The 26,501-nt window shown below is 39.9% G+C and overlaps 1 protein-coding gene across 3 annotated transcripts; it reads left to right on the top strand.

The window, feature by feature from the left end:
* On the top strand, nt 1–26,501 carry LOC117518268 (leukocyte elastase inhibitor-like). 3 transcript variants are annotated; one of them, XM_034179361.1, is made up of 8 exons: nt 404–468; nt 8,850–8,859; nt 15,913–16,104; nt 18,397–18,534; nt 18,618–18,735; nt 21,208–21,350; nt 21,511–21,678; nt 26,055–26,501. In XM_034179361.1, the coding sequence occupies exons 3-8, from the start codon at nt 15,937–15,939 to the stop codon at nt 26,454–26,456; spliced, it is 1,137 nt and encodes a 378-aa protein (XP_034035252.1). In that variant the 5' UTR covers nt 404–468; nt 8,850–8,859; nt 15,913–15,936; the 3' UTR covers nt 26,457–26,501. The 3 variants fall into 3 exon arrangements, with proteins under 3 accessions (XP_034035254.1, XP_034035253.1, XP_034035252.1); XM_034179363.1 differs by lacking the exons at nt 404–468; nt 8,850–8,859 and adding an exon at nt 1–12 and having other exon boundaries at nt 15,916–16,104; XM_034179362.1 differs by lacking the exon at nt 8,850–8,859 and having other exon boundaries at nt 341–478; nt 15,916–16,104.

The raw sequence follows: 26,501 nt of genomic DNA, 5'->3' as shown, positions 1-26,501 counted from the left end.
TAAATTAATCAGGTTTTTTTTTTCCTCCCTTTGCTTACTTATGAACCTGCCGATATATATATATATATATATATATATATATATATATATATATATATATATATATATATAATTTATACAGCAATTAATTTTAATAAAATACTAATGTTTTTTTGTTTGTTTTTTCTCCCTTTGTTTTGTTTTGTTAACAGAATCGTATGAAGCTGATAAATCAAATAAATAAATCGGATCGAAAAAAAATCTGTACTCCCCGCGTTTGGACCTTTGGAAGCAAATGTTTAGATGTGTTTTAATCAAAACTGCAATATTTACAGCCGCCCAATGTGACGTCGTCGTTTGACCACGCCCACAGGCTGTGATCATCAAACGTGCTCCTCTGTGCCGCCTTTTTTCTGCTAGTGACAAGTTTTACTTCACCTTTTTTTTCCTCTCACTTCGTCATACGTTCTATTTGTGCTTCAGCTGTTTTAAACATCAGGTAACTCCACACATACGACAGTAATTTAATGGTTTCGCTTTTTCAGTTTATTTCCGGGCTGCTGATGTTGTGCTTTACGGTTTAGGTGTAGTTTAAAAAAAAAAAAAAAAAAAACCTTTATTTATAAAGTTACGTGTTTTCTTACATCCGGACACGTTTTATAATTTAGCTCACGTAGTACTTAATATATTTACTGTACCTCCTGTTTTTATTATGCAAGTTAAAGGCAAACTCCTTTTATATGGTCTTTAAAAATACGCGGTTGTGCATCATGAGAGGTTTGAAATCGTGCAGCATCAAACTACGGAAACTGATTTCAGTGCATTAAAGTGCGCGCGCATCACCAAATAGAGGTGCATCTCAGAATATTAAAATATCGAAGTGGATATTTTGCCTTGCCATTGTGCTCATTTACCTTGCTGCTTTTTCCACTGTAATATTATTGCTAGTCTTAATGACAATATATATGATTTTTACTAACATTTTATTACAAATAGATATAAAGGCATTCAGAGTTTTATGACTTTTGACCCTCAGTCAGGGTAAAAAGTACCTCCTCCATCCCCCCCAACCACACTGTTAAAATTTAAATGCCGCCTGTGACCACCATGTACATATCATATTAAACAACACTGCAAGTATATATACATACAGTGAGGAAAATAAGTATTCGAACACCCTGTGATTTTGCAAGTTCTCCCACTTAGAAATCATGGAGGGGTCTGAAATTTTCATCTTAGGTGCATGTTCACTGTGAGAGACATAATCTAAAAAAAAAAAAAATCTGGAAATCACAATGTATGATTTTTTTAATAATTTATTTGTATGTTACTGCTGCAAATAAGTATTTGAACACCTGTGAAAATCAATGTTAATATTTGGTACAGTAGCCTTTGTTTGCAATTACAGAGGTCAAATGTTTCCTGTAGTTTTTCACCAGGTTTGCACACACTGCAGCAGGGATTTTGGTCCACTCCTCCATACAAATCTTCTCTAGATCTTTCAGGTTTTGAGTTTCAGCACCCTCCAAAGATTTTCTCTTGAGTTCAGGTCTGGAGACTGGCCAGGCCACTCCAGGACCTTGAAATGCTTCTTACGGAGCCCCTCCTTAGTTGCCCTGGCTGTGTGTTTGGGGTCATTGTCATGCTGGAAGACCCAGCCATGACCCATCTTCAATGCTCTTACCGAAGGAAGGAGGTTGTTTGCTAGAATCTCTCAATACATGACCCCATCCATCCTCCCTTCAATACGGTGCAGTCGTCCTGTACCCTTTGCAGAAGAGCACCCCCAGAGTATGATGTTTCCTCCCCCATGCTTCACGGTTGGGATGGTTTTCTTGGGGTTGTTCTCATCCTCTAAACATGGTAAGTGGAGTTGATTCCAAAACGCTGTATTCTGGTCTCATCTGACCACATAACCTTCTCCCATGCCTCCTCTGGATCATCCAGATGGTCACTGGTGAACTTCAAACGGGCCTGGACATGTGCTGGCTTGAGCAGAGGGACCTTGCTGCCCTGCAGGATTTTAAACCATGACAGCATCATGTGTTACTAATGTAATCTTTGTGACACTGGTCCCAGCTCTCTTCATGTCATTGACCAGGTCCTCCTGTGTAGTTCTGAGCTTTCTCAGAATCATCCTTACCCAACAAAGTGAGATCTTGCATGGAATCCCAGACCGAGGGAGATTGACAGTCATCTTCTGTTTCTTCCACTTTCTAATAAATAATCATAACAGTTGTTGTCTTCTACCAAGCTGCTTGCCTGTTGTCCTGTAGTCCATCCCAGCCTTGTGCAGGTCTACAGTTTTGTCCCTGGTGTCCTTAGACAGATCTTTGGTCTTGGCTATGGTGGACAGGTTGGAGTGTGATTGATTGAGTGTGTGAACAGGTGTCTTTTATACAGGTAACAGGTTCAAACAGGTGCAATTAATACAGGTAAAGAGTGCAGAATAAGAGGGCTTCTTAAAGAAAAATTAACAGGTCTGTGAGAGACAGAATTTTTGCTGGTTGGTAGGTGTTCAAATACTTATTTGCAGCAGTAACATACAAATAAATTATTAAAAAATCATACATTGTGATTTCTGGATTTTTTTTTTAGATTATATCTCTCACAGTGGACATGCACCTAAGATGAAAATTTCAGACCCCTCCATGATTTCTAAGTGGGAGAACTTGCAAAACCGCAGGGTGTTCAAATACTTATTTTCCTCACTGTAAATATATTTAAACATTTTTGTTTCCGTATCTGTATGCATGTGAACGCAGCTTAATGAAAAGAACTTATGTCGTTGAGTTATAGTCTCAGTATATCGATATTAAATTGCAACATAATGACTTTAAAATAGACTTTTATTGTACATAATTACATTAAGACTCTTGTACAGTTCATTTTAGTATTTGAGAATTTGTTTTTGTAGTTGGTGCAGTTGATGGTGAAGCACTGGCTGCTTTTTTTCCTCTCATTTCGCTTCTGTTTAACAGGTGCCTTAACTGGCTCGAGGCGCTCTGTCCACCCTTAGTAATGGCCGCCGTGCGGCATGCCACTAGTCACATGACATCCATTCCAGGTCTCTATTTCCATGTGGCAGACACGCACCTAGCACTATTTGACTGGATCTCCTCGCTGATTGGCTAGTTCAAATGACATCATCGAAGAGTTTACTTCAACATGGTGGCGCCTTCGGCATTGAGTGTTGGTGCTAATTTTTCATCTTTTAATGCCGTTTTTGGGTGCCATGAAGTCGGAGGGATTCTATGCCGTTTTGGGTGCCAGAAAGGCGTTTGAATCGGAACAGAAAATCACCAACTGGGGGAGGGATTCTATACCATTTTGGGTGCCATCGTTAAAAGCAGCTCAAAAACGCGGCATACGCGTGGCCGAAATTATTTCCACCATGTGGCGAAAATGATTTTCACCAGCATTTTTTGCCACGCGGTGGAAATTATTTCAGGCACGGTGGAAGTCTTGGTCTTGGTAATTTTCTCTGTCGGACAGGAATGATAAACTTATTTTTTTATTTGGCCTTAAGTGGCCTCATTTTGTGTAGCTAACATGATAAAACATTCAAAATGTCACGGTAAACAGAAATACAGAAGTCCACATCGGCACGTGTGTTTATCCTGTTTTTTCTCTGTCAGTGTCAAGTCTGCAAAACCTTCAGTCAGTCCACTCCTGAAAATAGTGAATGGTAAAATATGCCAATTTTCAATAATGAAAATCACCAATATCGAGCTGCTATCATGAATGTGAAATAAGGAGATCTTAAACTCCGATCGCCTTTAAGTTTCCGCCCGACCGTGGTTGTTCTGTCCCGTCCGTCATGAATAAATTTAGACGGCCCGTTGCGCCATTTTGCTAGTGCCGCGTATGGCGAAATATCGTCCAGTTCAACTTTACCGAGGGCACCGCCATGTTGAAATAAACTCTTCAATGACATCATTTGAACTAGCCAATCGGCGAGGAGATCTGGTCAAATAGCGCTAGGTGCATTTGCCGTATCCAGCAAAATATCCACTGCCTTAAAATATTGTGGGAAAAGTTAAATATTTTTTGTCAGGTATTTCATAATGTGACGAAAAATGTACATATTCTAGACTCATGTCATACGTATAAACTAAAATGGTTCAAGCATATTTTTTTTTTATTTTAAGAATTACAGCCTATAAAAAACCGTAGAAAACTTTTCTCAAAAAAATTGAATATTTCATAAAATCAACCTAAAAAAGCACTTGTAATGCAGAAATTATTTATGCACATTATTTACTTTGTGTGTTTTTAGGAATCCGCTAGCTTAGCGCAGCTACTAGCTCTTAGCCCGTTTAGCATGGCGGCTTCTCCTGTCTCTCCCGCACTTTTCTGCTCTGGGTGTGAAATGTTTAGTTATTCCTCGGCCTCCTTTAGCAGTAATGGTACTTGTAATAAGTGTAGCTTATTCGTAGCTTTGGAGGCCAGGCTTGGCGAATTGGAGACTCGGCTCCGCACCTTGGAAAATCCTACAGCTAGCCAGGCCCCTGTAGTCGGTGCGGACCAAGGTAGCTTAGCCGCCGTTAGTTCCCCTCCGGCAGATCCCGAGCAGCCGGGAAAGCAGGCTGACTGGGTGACTGTGAGGAGCAAGCGTAGTCCTAAACAGAAGCCCCTTGTACACCGCCAACCCGTTCACATCTCTAACCGTTTTTCCCCACTCGGCGTCACACCCGCCGAGGAACAAACTCTGATTATTGGCGACTCTGTTTTGAGAAATGTGAAGTTAGTGACACCAGCAACCATAGTCAATTGTCTTCCGGGGGCCAGAGCAGGCGACATTGAAGGAAATTTGAAACTGCTGGCTAAGGCTAAGCGTAAATTTGGTAAGATTGTAATTCACGTCGGCAGTAATGACACCCGGTTACGCCAATCGGAGGTCACTAAAATTAACATTGAATCGGTGTGTAACTTTGCAAAAACAATGTCGGACTCTGTAGTTTTCTCTGGGCCCCTCCCCAATCGGACCGGGAGTGACATGTTTAGCTGCATGTTCTCCCTGAATTGCTGGCTGTCTGAGTGGTGTCCAAAAAATGAGGTGGGCTTCATAGATAATTGGCAAAGCTTCTGGGAAAAACCTGGTCTTGTTAGGAGAGACGGCATCCATCCCACTTTGGATGGAGCAGCTCTCATTTCTAGAAATCTGGCTAATTTTCTTAAATCCTCCAAACCGTGACTATCCAGGGTTGGGACCAGGAAGCAGAGTTGTAGTCTTACACACCTCCCTGCAGCTTCTCTCCCCCTGCCATCCCCTCATTACCCCATCCCCGTAGAGACGGTGCCTGCTGCCAGACCACCAATCACCAACAAAAATCTATTTAAGCATAAAAATTCAAAAAGAAAAAATAATATAGCACCTTCAACTGCACCACAGACTAAAACAGTTAAATGTGGTCTATTAAACATTAGATCTCTCTCTTCGAAGTCCCTGTTAATAAATGATATAATAATTGATCAACATATTGATTTATTCTGCCTTACAGAAACCTGGTTACAGCAGGATGAATATGTTAGTTTAAATGAGTCAACACCCCCGAGTCACACTAACTGCCAGAACGCTCATAGCACGGGCCGAGGTGGAGGATTAGCAGCAATCTTCCACTCCAGCTTATTAATTAATCAAAAACCCAGACAGAGCTTTAATTCATTTGAAAGCTTGTCTCTTAGTCTTGTCCATCCAAATTGGAAGTCCCAAAAACCAGTTTTATTTGTTGTTATCTATCGTCCACCTGGTCGTTACTGTGAGTTTCTCTGTGAATTTTCGGACCTTTTGTCTGATTTAGTGCTTAGCTCAGATAAGATCATTATAGTGGGCGATTTTAACATCCACACAGATGCTGAGAATGACATCCTCAACACTGCATTTAATCTATTGTTAGACTCGATTGGCTTTGCTCAAAATGTAAATGAGTCCACCCATCACTTTAATCATACCTTAGATCTTGTTCTGACTTATGGTATGGAAATTGAAGATTTAACAGTATTCCCTGAAAACCCCCTTCTGTCTGATCATTTCTTAATAACATTTACATTTACTCTGATGGACTACCCAGCAGTGGGGAATAAGTTTCATTACAGTAGAAATCTTTCAGAAAGCGCTGTAACTAGGTGTAAGGATATGATTCATTCTTTATGTTCTCCAATGCCATATACCAACACAGGGCAGAGTAGCTACCTAAACTCTGTAAGTGAGATAGATTATCTCATCAATAGTTTTATATCCTCATTGAGGACAACTTTGGATGCTGTAGCTCCTCTGAAAAAGAGAGCTTTAAATCAGAAGTGCCTGACTCCGTGGTATAACTCACAAACTCGCAGCTTAAAGCAGATAACCCGTAAGTTGGAGAGGAAATGGCGTCTCACTAATTTAGAAGATCTTCACTTAGCCTGGAAAAAGAGTCTGTTGCTCTATAAAAAAGGCCTCCGTAAAGCTAGGACATCTTACTAGGTTTCTTTTCAGCACTGTAGCCAGGCTGACAGACTCAGAGCTCTATTGAGCCGAGTATTCCTTTAACTTTAACTAGTAATGACTTCATGACTTTCTTTGCTAATAAAATTTTAACTATTAGAGAAAAAATTACTCATAACCATCCCAAAGACATATCGTTCTCTTTTGGCTGCTTTCAGTGATGCCGGTGTTTGGTTAGACTCTTTCTCTCCGATTGTTCTGTCTGAGTTATTTTCATTAGTTACTTCCTCCAAACCATCAACATGTCTATTAGACCCCATTCCTACCAGGCTGCTCAAGGAAGCCCTACCATTAATTAATGCTTTGATCTTAAATATGATCAATCTGTCTTTATTAGTTGGCTATGTACCACAGGCTTTTAAGGTGACAGTAATTAAACCATTACTTAAAAAGCCATCACTTGACCCAGCTATCTTAGCTATTTATAGGCCAATCTCCAACCTTCCTTTTCTCTCAAAAATTCTTGAAAGGGTAGTTGTAAAACAGCTAACTGATCATCTGCAGAGGAATGGTCTATTTGAAGAGTTTCAGTCAGGGTTTAGAATTCATCATAGTACAGAAACAGCATTAGTGAAGGTTACAAATGATCTTCTTATGGCCTCAGACAGTGGACTCATCTCTGTGCTTGTTCTGTTAGACCTCAGTGCTGCTTTTGATACTGTTGACCATAAAATTTTATTACAGAGATTAGAGCATGCCATAGGTATTAAAGGCACTGCGCTGCGGTGGTTTGAATCATATTTATCTAATAGATTACAATTTGGAGTTCCACAAGGTTCTGTGCTAGGACCAATTTTATTCACTTTATACATGCTTCCCATAGGCAGTATTATTAGACAGCATTGCTTAAATTTTCATTGTTACGCAGATGATAGCCAGCTTTATCTATCCATGAAGCCAGAGGACACACACCAATTAGCTAAACTGCAGGATTGTCTTACAGACATAAAGACATGGATGATCTCTAATTTCCTGCTTTTAAACTCAGATAAAACTGAAGTTATTGTACTTGGCCCCACAAATCTTAGAAACATGGTGTCTAACCAGATCCTTACTCTGGATGGCATTACCCTGACCTCTAGTAATACTGTGAGAAATCTTGGAGTCATTTTTGATCAGGATATGTCATTCAATGCGCATATTAAACAAATATGTAGGACTGCTTTTTTGCATTTGCGCAATATCTCTAAAATTAGAAAGGTCTTGTTTCAGAGTGATGCTGAAAAACTAATTCATGCATTTATTTCCTCTAGGCTTCAGTTAATTCAAAATGCTGCAGCTAGAGTACTAACGGGGACTAGAAGGAGAGAGCATATCTCACCCATATTGGCCTCTCTTCATTGGCTTCCTGTTAATTCTAGAATAGAATTTAAAATTCTTCTTCTTACTTATAAGGTTTTGAATAATCAGGTCCCATCTTATCTTAGGGACCTCATAGTACCATATCACCTCAATAGAGCACTTCGCTCTCAGACTGCGGGCTTACTTGTAGTTCCTAGGGTTTGTAAGAGTAGAATGGGAGGCAGCGCCTTCAGCTTTCAGGCTCCTCTCCTGTGGAACCAGCTCCCAATTCGGATCAGGGAGACAGACACCCTCTCTACTTTTAAGATTAGGCTTAAAACTTTCCTTTTTGCTAAAGCTTATAGTTAGGGCTGGATCAGGTGACCCTGAACCACCCTTTAGTTATGCTGCTATAGACTTAGACTGCTGGGGTGTTCCCATGATGCACTGAGTGTTTCTTTCTCGTTTTGCTCTGTATGCACCATTCTGCATTTAATCATTAGTGATTGATCTCTGCTCTCTTCCACAGCATGTCTTTTTCCTGATTCTCTCCCCTCAGCCCCAACCAGTCCCAGCAGAAGACTGCCCCTCCCTGAGCCTGGTTCTGCTGGAGGTTTCTTCCTGTTAAAAGGGAGTTTTTCCTTCCCACTGTCGCCAAGTGCTTGCTCACAGGGGGTCGTTTTGACCGTTGGGGTTTTTCCGTAATTATTGTATGGCTTTGCCTTACAATATAAAGCGCCTTGGGGCAACTGTTTGTTGTGATTTGGCGCTATATAAATAAAATTGATTTGATTTGAAATTATGAACTTCTGAAAAGTAGGTTCATTTGTGCATTCAATACTTGGTTGAGGCTCCTTTTAAATGAATTCCTGCATTAATGAGGTGCAGCATGGAGGTGATCAACCTGTGGCACTGTTGAGGTGTTCTTCAACTCCAGGTTGGTTTGGTGACCGTCAACTTCCTCTTGACAATAGCCCGTAGAGATTCTATGTAGTGTTGTATTGTCTATGGGGCCAGTCAAGTAGAGTAATCCCATGGTCAGCAAACCAGTTCCTAGCTGTTTTGGCACTATGGACAGCTACCAAGTACTGCTGGAAAAGGAAATCAACATCTCCATTAAGTTTGTCAGCAGATGGAAGCATGAAGTGCTCTAAAATCTCCTGGTAGATGACTGCATTGATTTTGGACTTGATAAAACACAGTGGGCCAACACCAGGAGATGACATGGCACCAAACCATCACTGACTGTGGAAACTTCACACTGGACTTCAAGCAACTTGGATTTTGTGTTCTCAACTCTTCCTTTACACTCTGGAAGCTTGATTTCCAAATGAAATGCAAAATTTACTTGTATCTGAAAAGAGGACTTTGGGCCACTGAGCAATGGTCCAGTTCTTTTTATCCTTTGCCCAAAAAGACGCTTCTGACATTAACTCTGTTTCAGGAGTGGCTTGACCCGAGGAATGTGACACTTGTAGCTCACTTCCTGGGCATGTGTACGTGGTGGCTCTTGATGGGCTGACTCCAGCCTCAGTCAAAGTTCTTCAGTCTTCTCTAGACTGCTGTAATTACCTCCGTTGCTTGTGCGTCTTTTCCTTGTAGAGGGCATCATTGAGTGTCTTTTGGACAACTGTCAAGTCAGCAGTCTTCCCCATAATTGTGGTTGTGTGTCTAAAGCAGAATGAAAGATTCCTGGTATTCAGACTGCATGGTGAGTTTGTCAAGCCTGAAATTAAATATTCTATATGTTGAGATATATATTTTTCTACATTTTGGAGCTATAGTCCATAATTATTAAAATGAGTAAAATAGTTGAAATGTTTTAGTTTATACGGACTGTTGTTGTTTTCCTTTTGGCTGCTCCCGTTTGTTCATGGTCGCCACAGCAGATACAGCCAGATCTGCATTGGTTTACGCGGAGCAGACTGGCTGCTTAGTTTACATGGATTTTGTTTAGAATATATAGTATTTTCACTTTCCGAAATAGTTGACAAAACAAATAATGAACTTTTTTGCGATATTACAATTGCTTTTTAAAGTTTTATGCTGGATGCCCTTCCTGACGCAACTACACGTTACATGAAAAATAGGCACAGGTGGTCTTGAACTGGAAACCTTCTGTTTTGACCTGCCTGCACCACTGAGTCACACGCTGAGCGCACAAAGAGTGTCACTGTTGGAATGCAAAGTACAAACACAGATTATGTGGTCATGGCCGGAGAAACTGCATAGTGATTTTTTTTTTTTTAACCCCCTCAGGCTCAAATTAATTTTTAGTAACAGGAAAACTCAGATATTTAGCTGTTGCAAATCTGCAGTGCCGCTTATACAGTTTCATAGTGGAGTAGAACAGAGAAGGCTTTTCTTAAAAAAAAAAAAAAAAAGTGAAATTTCGGCTAGTTTGTGTCACAGATGTTACATACTGTTTGTATTTCTTAATGATTGAGGAAAATTAAGTTCAATACATATTCACTATTATGGAAATGTTCATGTACAACCCCAGTACCAGTGAAGTTGGGACATTGTGTAAAATGTAAATAAAAACAATACAATGATTTGCAAATCCTCTTCAACCTATATTCAATTAAATACACCACAAAGACAAGATATTTAATGTTCAAACTAATAAACTTTTTTGTTTGTGTAGGTGGAATTCTTTCCCATTCTTGCTTGATGTACAACTTCAGTTGTTCAACAGTCCGGGGTCTCCATTGTCGTATTTTGCACTTCATAATGCACCACACATTTTCAATGGCCGGCAGTTCTGGACTGCAGGCAGGCCAGTCTAGTACCCGCAATCTTTTACTATGAACCCACGCTGTTTTAACACGTACAGAATGTGGTTTGGCATTGTCTTGCTGAAATAAGCAGGGACGTCCTTGAAAAAGACGTTGCTTGGATGGCCAAAACCTGGATGTACCTTTCAGCATTGATGGTGCCATCACAGATGTGTAAGTTGCCCATGCCATGGGCACTAACACGCCCCCATACCATTACAGATGCTGGCTTTTGAACTTTGCGCTGGTAACAATCTGGATGGTCTTTTTCCTCTTTTGTCCAGAGGACACGACGTCCATGATTTCCAAAAACAATTTGAAATGTGGACTCATCAGACCACAGCACACTTTTCTACTTTGCGTCTGTCTATTTCAAATGAGCTCGAGCCCAGAGAAGGCGGCAGCGTTTCTGGATGTTGTTGATGTATGGCTTTCGCTTTGCATGGTAGAGTTTTAACTTGCAGTTGTAGATGTGACTGACAATGGTTTTCTGACGTGTTCCTGAGCCCATGCGGTAAAATCCTTTACACAATGTCGGTTTTTAATGCAGTGCTGCCTGAGGGATCAAAGGTCACGGGCATTCAATGTTGGTTTTTGGCTTTGCCGTTTACGTGTAGAAAGTTCTCCAGATTCTCTGAATCTTCTGATTATATTATAGACTGTAAATGATGGAACCCCTAAATTCCTTGCAATTGAACATCAAGAAACATTGTTCTTAAACTGTTGGACTTTTTTTTTCCATGCAGTTGTTCACAAAGTGGTGATCCTTACCCCATCTTTGCTTGTGAATGGCTGAGACTTTTGGGCATGCTCCTTTTATACCCAGTCATGACACTCACAATTAGTGTCCTCAGTTCCCAAATGCTTATTGAGTGTTGTTAGAAGGAAAGGTGATGTAACACAGTGGTAAACATACCACTGTCACAGCTTTTTGAAACGTGTTGCAGGCATCCATTTCAAAATGAGCAAATGTTTGGACAAAAACAATAAAGTTTATCAGTTTGAACATTAAATATTTTGTCTTTGTGGTGTATTCAAATGACTATAGTTTGAAGAGGATTTGCAAGCCTTGCATTGTTTTTATTTACATTTTACACAACATCCCAACTTCATTGGAATTGGGGTTGTATCATATTTACCATATTTTCTGGAGTGTAAGTCACACCTGTTATTAAAAAAAAAAAGCACTGTGAGGAGGAAAATAAAAGTGTAGACATTGCACCTGGGTAATTTTATGGTCATGGAATTACAACCAGAGCAAATTTTTAATGGTAAACTGAAATATCGCCAGAGTTAGCTGTCGTAATTCCATTTTGCTGTGGATTTGCTATGTTTCCATGAGGGCAAGTTGACAACATGGACTGGACCTCAGTGTAGCACATGTGCACACCACAGCCTGTGCTGCTACTTAACATAAGAAATTTTACATTTAAAAAATAAGCAAGATGGACAAGTTAATGTGCTTTGACATCGTATTAGATTAGATTAGATTAAACTTTATTGTCCACCTCAATGGAAACTTGTCTTTGGTTCACCACAAAAAAGTTTAAACAATCACAAAACATGACAGTTAATATACAATAAATAAAATTACAATAAATAATGATTTCATAAAAATTCATCCAATTTCATGTGCTGCATAACTTCACTAGCACCTGTTCAGTAGACTGACTGCATTAGGCACAAATGACCCCCTATACACCTTTGTTGCAAAAGGCATTCTGTAACGGCGCCCAGAGGGCATCAGTTCAAACTCCTCAAACAAAGGATGGTCCTTGTCACTGATGATGGATTTCGTCATTCTCTGCAAAGCTGCCTGGTAAAGAACATCCAGTGACTTTTGCTCCTGACTAGGGCTGCAACAAACGATTATTTGGGTAATCGATTAATCTGATGGGGTTTCGACACGATTAATCGGATTAGCGGGGAATTTTTAAAAAATGTGCTAGGGAAACAGTTTTTGTCTCCTTCCATCACTTCATTTAACAGTAAGTCCCTTCGGCTGCTCCCTTGTTTGCACTCGGGGTCGCCCCAGCAAATCCAAGGTGGATCTGCATGTTGAATTGGCACAGGTTTTACGCCGGATGCCCTTCCTGACGCAACTCCACATTACATGGAGAAAGGTGGCGGGGGTGGGATTTGAACCCGGAACCTTCTGCACTGAAACCAAGCACATTAACCACTTGGCCACCACCCCCTTCATCACTTTATTTAACAACAGAACATTATTTAAAAACTTAAAATACTTGAAAATCAACAAATTGTCAAATGTCCCTTGGCTGTTGAAATATAAAATAATAAAGAAAAAAACAGTTTATAATAAAGAACAAAAATAATTATTTCAAATGGCATTGCTTTATCAAAGTGCTGAGTTGCCATAAAACAACATTAAAACATATAAATGTTATAAAATATGTATATGGTGAAAAAAGAGGTATTTTATTGCTGCAAATGAGCAAAATTTGCATAACCAGTTAACCATAAAACCTAAATCAAGAACTGTAGCCTGAATCATTATATGTGACACATTCTCTGTATAACTTGGAAACTATGTGGTCATTTCACAATGACACATGTGACTCATCCCACATACACGTACTTCTCTCCCTCCCTCTCTTTCTCTCTCTCTGCTTCTCCTCTGTCTTTCGCCCTCTTTTTCTTTCTTCCTCCTCCTCTCTCTCTCTCTCTCTCTCTCTCTCTCTCACTCTCTCACTCACTCACTCACTCACTCACACACACACACACACACACACACACACACACACACACACACACACACACACACACACACACACACACACACACACACACACACACACCGTATTTGAGCAAACTTTGGAAACATGAAGACTTTCAACAGTAAAATAAAGCCTATAAATGAATTTCTGGAGCTATACATCCAGAAGGAGCTCGTTTTATGTGAAGACTTTGACGGAGTTTTTTTTACGCAGCAGCGTCTGCGGGGGAGGGGAGGGCTGAATTTTTAAAAACGACCTGAGAGCACGGCAGAGTGTGACGGCGCTGTCAGAACACTGATGGCGCGGCGTCGTTGTTCCACTGTCTGGGGAGAACTCAGTGTTATCACGTTTTCCGATTGTCCGCTGCGTGGAGTGTGGCAGGAAAAACCGAAGACGCTTTCTCGCGAGGTGCGAGAAGGATTCGAACGTTTTAAACCAAGAAAAAAAAGCCACTTCTCCGGTCGGACAACAATTTACGTTTACACATAACGACGACAAGTCACGACCATTGCCACGAAGTACACATTCTTGGCCGCTGATCACGAATGTGATTATTCGGGGCAGAGGCGTCAGGTGTCCTCAGGAACTGCTGCAACCTGTTACCACACGTTACGATTTATGGCACGTGCATGTTACTGGAGAATTATCAGGAACCATTACGCACGGTCAAGAATAGTGTTCCGCGTTCTTGCGCGCTATTGCGCGTAACAGCGCATCGTTAAGTTCTGTCACGTTGTGAATTGTCTCCACACACACACACACCCATATTCATCCATCCGAATTCAGATCGCTCCAGTTTTTCAGAAGAACTTTGTGATTCTTGTGAATACTTGGTGATTCTTAGACTACGGGCACTTTTATGTCCCTTGATCATATTTTATGAAAAAAAGAAAAAAAAAGGGGAAATTTCACACTTTTATAGTTATCTTTACAATGAAAGTGTTTTAAGAAATTTGTCCTAGTAGTCTATGATGACTTTTTCACCTTTTTTCAGCATCATTATATGCAAATATTGCCGTTTTGTGCTTGTCCCACACCCAGACTTATGATCTTCAATGATGAAAATGAATAGTAAAAAAACGTTTTTTCTAGTGTTTTAAAATATCTCTGAATAAAATATCAGTAAAATAATCAAAACATAATTGGGGTATTCAATGTCATACAACTGTTGTGATTTTTTTTTAAACGAAATGTAGTTGTCCCACACTATTGCCGTAATTTCCACCACAACAATAATGTCCCTTTAAAAAGTTTGTATGAAAGATTGTGTGGGTAGTTTCTATGGAGATAAACAGTGACATCAGAGCACATGTATATAGCGCCAAATCACAACAAACAGTTGCCCCAAGGCGCTTTATATTGTAAGGCAATGGTGTGGTGGAAATTACATTTACAAGGCCAATAGTGCCCGTAGTTAAAGAATCACCCTATGGTAGGACTTTGACAACATTAATAAAAAACTGTCGGTGCTGTTAATGTTCTTTCTTTTTCTCTCACTCTCTGCCCCTCACCTTGCTGCTCTGGGAGACGCGCAGACAGCCTGCCTCCCGTGCCATGCGAGGTCCGACTTGCAAATGTTGCAGTTAACAAACGTCTTTGTGTTGTTTAACGTAAAGTGCTCCCACACTTTTGAAGTCTTAACTTTCTTTCATCTACTTGCATCTGCCATATTCTAACTGTGTAGTTCTACGAAACAGCTTCTGATCTGCTCTGTGCACTGGTCGCTACTGGCGTCAGAAGCAGCCAGCAGCTTCTGGCGCCATAATCGCTCGACACAACGCATCGATGACGCAATGTGTTGCCAACGCCTGTTGTAATCGATTTTTATCGATTTTATCGATTCGTTGTTGCAGCCCTACTCCTGACCAACCACCTTCGCTGCATTTTTAACAGTTTTTTTCAGTTTGTTCTTGTTTACAACTGTGAGATACCCAAACCATACAGTTATATTGAACACAAGAACACTTTCAATGAGACTAACATAGACTTTCTGAAGAGTCTGTGAGCTCACACCAAAGCCCCTGAGTTTCCTAATCAGGAATAGTCTCTGGTTGGCTTTCTTATAAATCTCGTCCACATTTTGTGAAAAACTAAGCTTGTTATCTATGAGGGTACCTAAGTACTTAAAGCTGCTCACAGCCTCAACTGGCTGGTCAGAGATAGACAAGGACTGAGTAGGACCAGAGTCCTACTCAGTCCTACTGGATGTTATCTCACGCCATTTGGACAAAATAAGCTGTCAGACAGTTATGGATTGCTGGCCCACAGCAACATGGAGAAGTCAGCAGTGGATTGGTTTAAGAAAGCCCTCAGCTTGTGGTGCATAACATAATGACTGTTAAATTCCAAAAATAAGCAAAACTGTCAAATAAATGTGAAATTGACAACATTCATTTATTTTCTATACCCACTTATTTCAAGTAAGAGTCACGGAGAAGCTGGAGTCTATCCCAGCAGTCATTGGGCAAGAGGTGGGGTTCACTCTGGACACATAGACAGACAAACACACACACCTACGGTCAATTTAAAGTTTCCAATTCATGTTAAATGATCATAATTTCTGAGTATTTTTGTATGTTTGTAAGTCTGTATGGAATGCAGTGCTGCAGTATCAGATTTTTGATCAATTTCAATCCAATCACTTTCACAGTGAAACACTTTGTCATCAGTCATGAGCACCGTCAGCAATTCAAACTCAGTTTTCATCTTGGACCTGTTCCACATTCTGAGCCAGGCAAACCCTGGCAAGAACATCTTAATCTCCCCACTGAGCATCAGCTCAGCTATGGCCATGGTCTTCTTGGGAGCCAAAGGAAAAACTGCAGATCAGATGAAACAGGTGAGGAGAATTACTTTACTACTCATTATGTGTTCCACAGCAGGTGCATCCATAGGCTGGAGTTTAATTCTAAGTCTGTGCTTCATGCTACGAGACACTTTATTTGCATTATACCAGTCCACCCAGCTGTAAATTAGTACTGGTCTTGGCTGGGGATGTAACCTGTGATGGATTGGCGTCCCATCCATTGGGAGTCATAGATGCTCACAGGGCTTGATTTATAAATATTCAGCGAGGGGCCAGCTGGCTCCTCGCTGAATATTTATTTTCATGGAACCAATTAGCGGCTAAAAAGAAAAATTGGTTAAAAAATACTTTTCACAGTAAATACACAAGATTATTTGGCTTTAGCATAAGTTACACCCTCCCCCCCACCCCACCAACTGGATAAGTGCAAACAATATATTTGGGTATAAGCAAAATTTAATGTGTATATGTATTTGTCCAAATCCACCCAGTCATTACTGGCAGATCTCAGGGTGCATGTGCATCCACTGTTCTTCTTCAAAGTTTAACTCCAGGCATCCTGGTAAAGTGTTCCCTTTTTAAAATAACACTCATCTCAGATTCTGGTGTGAGCAGGATTTGTGGAGGAGGAGATTTAACAACAGCAAAGGATCACACAAATGGAATGTTTCATGAAAAAAGTCTGCAAAGGAAAAATGTAATTGGAGGTGGAGAGTAATGTCCAGTTTTTATTTTGGTTGGAGTCTAAATCTGTGGTGGAGATGTCAGATTCTGATGTCTGATGCTTTCTACTGAAAACGTGGCTAACTTTGATGTAGAAACATAGACATATCAGCTGAACATGGCTGTGCCGTATGACCAAGAAAAAAAATAATCGTAATAAAAAAAATAATAGTCTGCACCCCGTATCAATACCTGTATTACAGTATAGGCATTATGGAGTGAATGTACATATTCAGATGGAGTGAACACATTTAGCTGTGTTGAATGTTATTATTATTATTATTATTATTATTATTATTATGTGTGTATATTGTCACAGTCTGGAAAAAAAAGTTGCAGCATTCCTGCCCCATTTACCTTCCACCTAGCAGATGCTCAAAGTGCTTTACAGTGATGTCTCACATTTAATCTAGCAGCCAAGGCCGGTACCCATTTTTACAGCTAGGTGGACTGATATCATGATGCAGATTAGATGTCTCATCCAAGGACACTGACAGGTAGCGTGACTGGGATTTGAACACAGATCTAAAGAGGTACAGCATGAGGAGATTCCTATGTTTTTCTTCTCCCTAAAGTTTCCCATTATGAAACGTGGTTAAAGTGTGTACTGAAGTACTGGTGGAGGTACGTGCTGTCATAGCACTTCTAGTTCTTGTTATAATCTCTGTAAAGGAAGTCATGTGATCACCATCATATCTGTCTTGTATGAATACTTATCCAAAGGTGTGTCTGTAAAGCAGGGTGAATAAGTGCAGGTGTGCTGTACTTTGATCTCATTATCAAATAACTTATTGTTTGATGGAGAAGCAGAAGTTTGTAAAGCTGATAACTATTGCGTTTATGACGCTCGTTCACCTAGTTTGATTTTTATGACCTACACCCATCAGGTAATACACGTAGCCCCTTTGTCTGTTTATAGCGGTGTATTTGCTGGTAGTTGAAGTTTGCCTTTGGTTGGGGGAAGCGTTAAAGAGATTTTTATTTGTTTTTGTTTTTTTTTGGGGGGGGGGGGGGGGGGGGCAGATTATTATTACAATTATTTAAATGTGTAATTTTGTATAATACCTCCCACTGCAAAAAGTAGAGATGAGGTGTTTGAAAAATTATGCACCTGAACTGCTGAATCTTACAATTAATGATTTCCTCCCTTTTGCAAATCCAATCCAGATTTCTAAGGGAATGTGTCTAAAATAACTTAAACTTTGTCCTCAGTTAAGCCGTGTTTAAACAAATCGCCAGTCAGAATTTTCTTGAAAGAAAGTAAACAAGAATATAAAACAATGCTAAAATACCCTCAGCCGTATGAGCATTAAAATAGGAAACAAAATTTGACCTTTTGACTTCTTAAAATAGGTCAAGATTAGGCATCTTTGAACTTGTCCAAGGTCTGTGTTCCAAGAATGTTCCCTGTGAATTTGAAGACCGTGGCAGTAACAGGACTGTAGTTATGCTGAGCACAGACAGACAGACGGACGTAATGTCTTCATAATACCCAATGGCCATATTTTGGCCTCGAGTAAAACATATAAACTGTGACCTCTTTGCAGAGAACGTCAGCTTTATTTTCATCTTGTTTACTCTGTTTTGTGTGTTTTTACATAGGCCCTCTCGTTCCACGGTAAAACAGACGTCCACCCAACCTTCCAGCAGCTAACTTCTGATATCAACGCTCCTTCAACATCATACAACCTGAAAATGGCCAACCGGATTTACGGAGAGAAAACCAGCAACTTTCTCCCAGTGAGGCCCCCCACCCCCCACCTACTCATCTGCTCATCACAGATGATCTGTGAATTCCTAGAGATGTTTTCTGTTATCTGCAGGAATTTCTAGAAGCCACACGGAAGTTCTACCAGGCGGACATGAAGCCGGTTGATTTCATTGGCGCTGCAGAGGAGTGCAGAGCGGAGATCAACAGCTGGGTGGAGCAGCAGACAGAACGTGAGAATTTTTTAACATTGTATACAAAATAAATAACTGGGCAAAGTAAACTCTTGGCCAAATTTCATTGCCGATTTTTTGGGAGGCACTTGTAAGGATTTCTACGTATGTCCGACGCCACCATTGTTTACACTATACAACTTCCCAGTGAGAATTTTTTTTTTTTTTTTTTTTTTTTTTTTTATGTTGAAAAGATCTTTATAAAATGTCTATGCCCACTGTTGAAAAAAACTTTCAAAAATGGTTGAAAAGTGAAAGGTTTTTTCAATGTCTATTTGTAGACATTTAATTAACGTTCGGGTTTGGACCGTTTTTAACCGTGATTTTGAATAGTGGTATTTTTCAACCTGTACAATGATTAAATTATCATTTTGAGGCCTAGCCAGCCAGGCACGTCCGCATTTATCATTTAAAAGCTGCCAATGAAAACTGTGTTGAAAAGTGGTCTAAAGGTGAATGTTTATTCAACATCTATAAAAATTTGAAAATGGATTTATCCTGTTATGAAATGTTTTACACCAGAGATACACACAGCTCTTAACTTGATTTAAATGTTTGTTTTTTTTTAATCAGGTATTATCTCCAGTACAGCTGTAAATCAAGACTAAAGTGGTTTAAACTGAATGTAAACACTTTGAATTAGAAAACCTAATTTGGAATCATTTTGAACTCTTCTACGACTCAGGATAAACTAGTTTGAAATGCTGTTAAACTGATATTAAGACAGACATTTTGAGCTGTTTATGAACTGTTTCTAAACAGCCCTTAATCATTATTATTAAATTTTTAAAATCTGTATCTTCTGTTCACTCTGCTAACATATGATTGCTCAGCAAGATATCCTAGCTGTCATATAGTGAAGTTTGCGGATGACACAGCAGTAGTGGGATGCATCAAGGATGATGATGAGTCCACATACAGAGAGGAGGTGGAACATCTGGTGCAGTGGTGCAGGGATAAGAAGAAAACCAAGGAAATGGTAGTGGATTTTAGGAGGAACAAGGGCACTCCTTCTCCTTCGTATATTGGAGGAGCAGCTGTGGAAGTGGTCTCCAGCTTTAGGTACCTGGGTGTGCACATATCTAGTGATCTCACCTGGGGTGCCAATACCTCTCGTTTGGTCAGGAAAACCCATCAACGCCTCTGTTTCCTTAGGAAGCTGCGGAGAGCTGGACTTGGGAGCTCCATTTAGAGGAGCTTCTATCACTGTGCAGTGGAGAGCATCCTCTGCACCTGTATTACTGTGTGGCACGGCAGCAACACAGCTGTTGAGAGGGGGGCTCTGCAGAGGGTGGTAAGGGCTGCACAAAGGATTGTAGGGGGCAGCCTTCCCACCACCTCGGATCTCTACTTATCACGGTGTAGGGGAAGGGCTCTCCGCATTCTGAGGGACTCCTCCCATCCCGCACACAGTTTGTTTCAGCTCCTTCCCTCAGGCAGGAGGTTCAGGAGCATTCAGAGCAGAACTACTAGGCTCAGAAACAGCTTCTTCCCTGAGGCTGTAAGGCTGTTGAACTCGAGCTGTGTTCTATAAGAATTACATCATCATATATAGACTGCACTAAACCACTTTAATTGTCCATATGCAAAAACTTCCTGTGTGCAACATATGTGCAATATTGGTTTTTATTAATTCCCAGTGCAATATCATAGTTATGTATCTATACTTGGTATTAAATGTCGTAATATTGGTTATCATTCTGATTCATTTTAACAGGTTATATTGAATTATTATTTATGTTTTTAAATAACCGGGACCTGAGTACAAATTTCGTGCCGCTAACATGGAAATGTGAGTTGGTATGACAATAAAGATCCTTGAATCCTTGCCTCTGAAGACATAACTTGGTTTTCAACTGCAGGGATAGAATCTTTAAAATGCTGTTAAAATGGTTAATTTAGTCATTTTAAACTCGGTTAAAACTTTCTCAAACTGAAACTGATTTCAGTTGAGTTTTTGAAAAAATGAAATGAAAATAACTTTTTCACCGTTCTTTCATAAATTGAAGCCATTTGACATCAGAGAAGTCATAGTGCATTATTTTAGCCCCCTGTTCCCCCGCCCAGTAAGAAATACGGGGGGATAGAGCAATCAGCATGTTTTCGTTTTTCAGCGCAATATCTCAAGAACCAGTTGACCAGTTTCATTCGTATTTAGCATAAGCGTGTACTTGGGTGATCCCCCAACACCTGTCATTTACAGGGATGTTGGGTTCAGTTTCAAGATCACAGCTAGATATTCAAGATATTGCCATTGCTGCCCTTTTTAGTGTGATATCTCAAGAACCAGTTGACCAATTTCATTCATATTTAGCATAAGTGTGTACTCAGGTGATCCCCCAAGTCTTTGCATTACTGATTTGTGGGGACCGCGGGGGATATGTTATCTCCTGATGACTCTTGTTCAACTAAATAAACTGTAATTTAATTATCATAATACTCCCCCCCCCACCTCCACCTGTATCTTTTCAGAGAAGATTAAAGATCTATTGAAGCCCGGAACAGTCCGCGGTGATACCAGATTGGCTCTGGTGAATGCCGTGTACTTCAAGGGTAACTGGAAAAACCGCTTCAGTGAGGCGGAGACCAAAGAGATGCCTTTCAAAATTAACAAGGTGTGATAAATGCAAACATATGTTCATTTTGCTGAAGAACATTCACAAGCATGTTGACATGAGTGCAGTCCTTTATGGTGTTTATGCTGGAGCCAGTGTGGCTCATGAACTGTGGAATTTAAGTCACATCCGTCACAACCGTCTGTTTGTTTTGAGTTAGAATGTGACCAAGCCGGTTCAGATGATGTACCAGATGAAGAAGCTGCCCTACAACTACATCGAAGATGACAAGCTGCAAATCCTGGAGCTGCCATATGTAGAGGAAGAGCTCAGCATGTTCATCCTGCTGCCCGAGGAGTCCACTGACGGCTCAGACCCTCTGCTTAAGGTAGAGGTTCCATTCATAAACTCTGTGTGTGTGTGTGTATACACATATATATGTGTATATGTACGTAAGTGACAAATGGCCTCAATAATCATAGCACATCAGTTTAGCTAACTGTGCTACTAAATTCTGTTCATTGAAAACACAGGTGTCAACTTCTTAGAAGATTGGTTTGTACAATTAATGGCACAGTTAGCCATATTATATAACGGCTGAGTGGATCCTTGTCATTTGATTGGTGCGTGGTATGTCGCGTGACATGTATTATTTGTCCCGTTTGTGTTGCGTTGTATTTACCGTGCAAATGTGGTTCCATTTACTGTGCATATTTGGTTCCACACGTTTTGTACATTGCACACTGCGAATCCCACCCATGCACACACTAGTGGGGGCAGCGTTTAGCTAAACATGACGGAGATTGTTTTGCTGACGGACGATTATTTGAACAAGTTAATTGACGGTGCTAATTCTCCTAACACACACAAACAATTCCACTACACTGTAAGGAGTCATGAAGAGCTGTTAGGATGAAAACCTGGACAAATTTCTGATGTGATTTTTCTGGACTGAGGAAGTACACAGTCTTTTTTTTTTTTTTTTTTTTTTTTTTAAGTATCACAGACTACATCACCATAATTATTTTTGAATGATCTAAATGTTTTTCCAAGTTGACTGAGAACGATTTTGGACTGTTGATGTCAAAGCAGCAGTGGAACGCCAAAATGTAAGTCCTTTTTCGGTTGTTTATAAATCATATAACGGCCGAGTGGATCCTTGTCATTTGATTGGTGCTTTGTATGTCACCTGACATGGATTATTCGTCCCATTTGTGTTTCATTTAGAGTGCAGTTTGGTTCCAGTTAGTGTGCAAATTTGGTTCCATATGTTTGGTGCATTGCACTCTGCGCACACACACACGTCAGCACCAAAATGTAAGTCCCTTTTCTGTTGTTTATAAATTAAGAAAATATCAAATGACAAGGATCTATTTTAGCCATTATATAAAATAAATAATGAATGTTTTTACATTCTTTCAATGGAACAAATATTTAATTCAATGAAGGCTGGAACGTACCATTTCACCTCATGAAATATTTGTACTGTTGAACTCATAAACATTCATTATTTGTATAATATAAAATCAAATGACAAGGAACTGTTTTAGCCATTATATACAGTGGTATGTAAAAGTTTGGGCACCCCTGATGATTGCCATGATTTTCCTTTATAAATCATTGGTTGTTTGGATTAGAAATTTCAGTTACATATATCATATAGCAGACAAACACACTGATATTTGAGAAGTGAAATGAAGTTTCTAGTATTTACAGAAAGTGTGCAATAATTAGTTAAACAAAAGTAGGCAGATGCATAAATTTGGGCACCCCAACAGGAAAAAATACATCAACATTTAGTAGATCCTCCTTTTATGGAAATAACAGCCTCTAAAAGCTTCCTCTGGATTCTGGTAGAAGGTATTTTGGACCATTCTTCTTTACAAAACATCTCCAGTTCAGTCAGGTTTGTTGGTTTCCGAGCATGGACAGCCCGCTTAAAATCACACCACAGGCTTTCAATAATATTCAGGTTTGGAGACTGAGATGGTTATTCCAGAACATTGTACTTGTTCCTCTGCATGAATGCATTAGTAGATTTTCAGCAGTGTTTAGGGTTGCTGTCTTGCCGAAAGATCCAGCCCCGGCGCAACTTCAACTTTGTCACTGATCCATGAATATTATTCTCAAGAATCTGCTGATATTGACTGTAATCCATGTGTCCCTCAACTTTAACAAGATTCCCAGTACCTGCACTGGCCACACAGCCTCACAGCATGATGGAACCACCTCTAAATTTTACTGTTGGTAGCAAGTGTTTATCTTGGAATGCTGTGTTCTTTTTCCACCCCTTGTTATGTCCAAATAACTCAATTTGAGATTCATCAGTCCACAGCATCTTATTCCAAAATGAAGCTGGCTTGTCCAAATGTGCTTTAGCATACCTCTAGCGACTCTTTTTTTTTTGTAGTGTGTATGCAGAAAGGCTTCATCTGCTGTCCCATATAGCATTTCCTTGTGCAAAGTGCACTGTATTTGAACGATGCACAGAGACACCATCTACAGCAAGATCATATTGTAGGAATTTGGAGCAGGTCTGTGGGTTGACTATGACTGTTCTCACCATCCTTCACTTCAGCTTATCTGAGATTTTTCTTGGCCTGCCACTTCAGGCCTAAACTAGTACTGTGCCTGTGGTCTTCCATTTCCTCACTATGTTCATCACAGTGTAAACTGACAGCTTTTTGTATCCTTCCCCTAAACCATTATGTTGAACAGTCTTTGTTTTCAGGTCATTTGAGAGTTGTTTAGAGGCTCCCATGTTGCCACTTATTAGAAGAGATGCAAAGAAGAGAAACATTTGCAAATGGCCACCTTAAATACCCTTTCTCATGATTGGAATTCACCTGTGTAAGGAGGTCAAGGGTTAATGAGTTTACCAAACCAACTTTGTGTTTGTATTAGTGCTAAATGTATTCAAATCAGTCAAATGAAAAGGGTGCCCAAATTTATGCACCTGCCTTATTCTGTTTACATAATTATTGCACACTTTCTGTAAATACTAGAAACTTTATTTCACTTCTCAAATATCAGTGTGTTCGTCTGCTATATGATATATTTAACTGAAATTGCTGATCCAAACAACCAATGATTTATAAAGGAAATTCATGGAAATCATCAGGTGTGCCCAAACCTTTACATTCCACTGTAAAACAAATAATGAATGTTTTTTCATTCTTTCAGTGGTACGAATATTTAACTTGATGAAAGCTTGAATGTATCATTCAACTCGGCTGCCATCTTTCACCTCATGAAATATTCGTCCCATTGAATTCATAAAATTCACTATTTGTATATTATCTCATACTTGTATTCAGATACTCAGAAAGGAGCTGCCTGCTTGCTAAGCGATCTGTTAGCAGCCAGGTGGTCGCTATCACTCAACCACACCCCTAAAACTGCATTACTTTGTCTTAATGTCCCTTAAACTGGGTTTTATTTAAAAAAAAAAAACAAAAAAACTAGAAGCACTCTGGGAGTGCAAACCTCCGCCAAGGCCATGGGGTCACTGACGCCATAACGTCTACACACCGTGGAATCATTGAACCTAAAAAAGTCTAACAATGATATTTGCTAAGTTTCATCTGCTGTGACTGGATAGCATGTATCCTTAGCGCTTGGCATCACAGTTTATTGCAACTTGCACCTTTGCCAGAAGCTACTGTCATCTGAGCACTGATATTGATATTGCATGTGCTTATAGACAAAAACAAATAAGAGACAAAATTCAATTTATTATTCAACTATACTGCAAATATATGAATTTTTTAACATTTATGAAACACTTCTCTAAATAAATAACAGTAAATTCTGAAATAGAACTATTTTTTAAGTGTTGCATGTGCTACACAAGACCATAGGGTCACTGACCCTAAAGAGATTCCCTCCTTGGCACAGTGATCTATTCAACAATTCAGTGTTACAACCAAACCTATGATACATACACTTTTCTTTCCTTTATATTTGACATCCTTGACCATGAAAGCATAAAACTAGAACTTGGAATCACTTTTATGTCTTTATTAGTTCAAAAGTTGTTGTATACAAATTATTTTTCGGTAATGGCGGTTTTCTTCTGGATCTAGCTCCATAACATTTGAAGCTACATCAAATCTGATGACACCTTACTGAATCAGTACAGATCCAGCTACAATTTGGTATTAGTTGTGCATCTCTAGCTTCATTTGTCACCTCACACTGACATTTTCTATTTTCCCTATATTTTTGCATATTCTGGATCACCAAATCCGGATCCGATCATCACCAGACTTTGTTGTTTGATAGAACATTTGACTATGTTACACCCTTATTTTTTTCAAGCCTTTCTGCCTTGTTTTTGTGAAGTTAGAAAGTAGAATGTCAAAATTCCCCCTATCCCGCAATGGTGAAGAATTCTTTAAAAAATTCCTGGATCCGGATCGTGATCTGGATCACCACTAAAATTGAATCACTTGTTCCTCTTGTAATTTCCAACCACTCCACAAAATTTCATCAAAATCCGTTCAAAACGTTTTGAGTTATCCTGCTGACAGACAGACAAACAAACAAACTCGACCAAAAACATAACCTCCTTGGTGGAAGTAATAAATAAATGAACCCCCATACAGTTTTCACAAGCAAGGAAATTAACTATCAATATCAAAAGCCGTTATATTTATTTTTTTGTATCAGGTTATAAACATGTTTATTTCTGCTGCTAATATGCCTTCAATCGTCACTTGAGGAAATAGCCTTTTGTGATCAGTTACATGTGCCGTGTTCCAGCTGGAGAAAGAACTAACTTTGGAGAAGCTGGAGGAGTGGACCAAGAGGGACAACATGGACGTCCACTTAGAAGTTCTCGTTCACCTCCCCAAGTTCAAACTGGAGGACGAGTACGAGCTGAATGATCCACTGTCTCAGGTGGGCATGAGCGACGTCTTTGGTTCTGGAGCTGACCTGTCTGGAATGAATGGTGCAGGGGGACTCTTCCTGTCAACGGTGGCCCATAAGACCTTCATGGAGGTGAAGGAGGAGGGGACGGAGGCAGCTGCAGCCACAGCGGGCATCATAGCGATGTGCATGTTAAGAGAGGAACATTTCACAGCTGACCACCCCTTCCTGTTCTTCATCCGGCACAATAAGAGCAAAGCCATCCTCTTCCTCGGCACGTTCTCCTCTCCGTAGGTGGAAGCAGCACAAGAAGATTCAGATTAAAGAAAAATAAATCAA

Source organism: Thalassophryne amazonica, chromosome 10 (assembly GCF_902500255.1).
Source record: "Thalassophryne amazonica chromosome 10, fThaAma1.1, whole genome shotgun sequence".
Lineage (NCBI taxonomy): Eukaryota > Metazoa > Chordata > Actinopteri > Batrachoidiformes > Batrachoididae > Thalassophryne > Thalassophryne amazonica.
This window is presented reverse-complemented; position numbering and strand designations above follow the sequence as displayed.

What these genes read in the sequence shown, in the direction of transcription:
- LOC117518268 (XM_034179363.1), top strand. Translation starts at nt 15,937, where the DNA reads ATGAGCACCGTCAGCAATTCAAACTCAGTTTTCATCTTGGACCTGTTC. An exon ending in CTGCAGATCAGATGAAACAG is followed by an intron (nt 16,105 to 18,396) that starts GTGAGGAGAATT and finishes GTTTTTACATAG; the next exon opens with GCCCTCTCGTTCCACGGTAA. An exon ending in TGCCTTTCAAAATTAACAAG is followed by an intron (nt 21,351 to 21,510) that starts GTGTGATAAATG and finishes GTTTTGAGTTAG; the next exon opens with AATGTGACCAAGCCGGTTCA.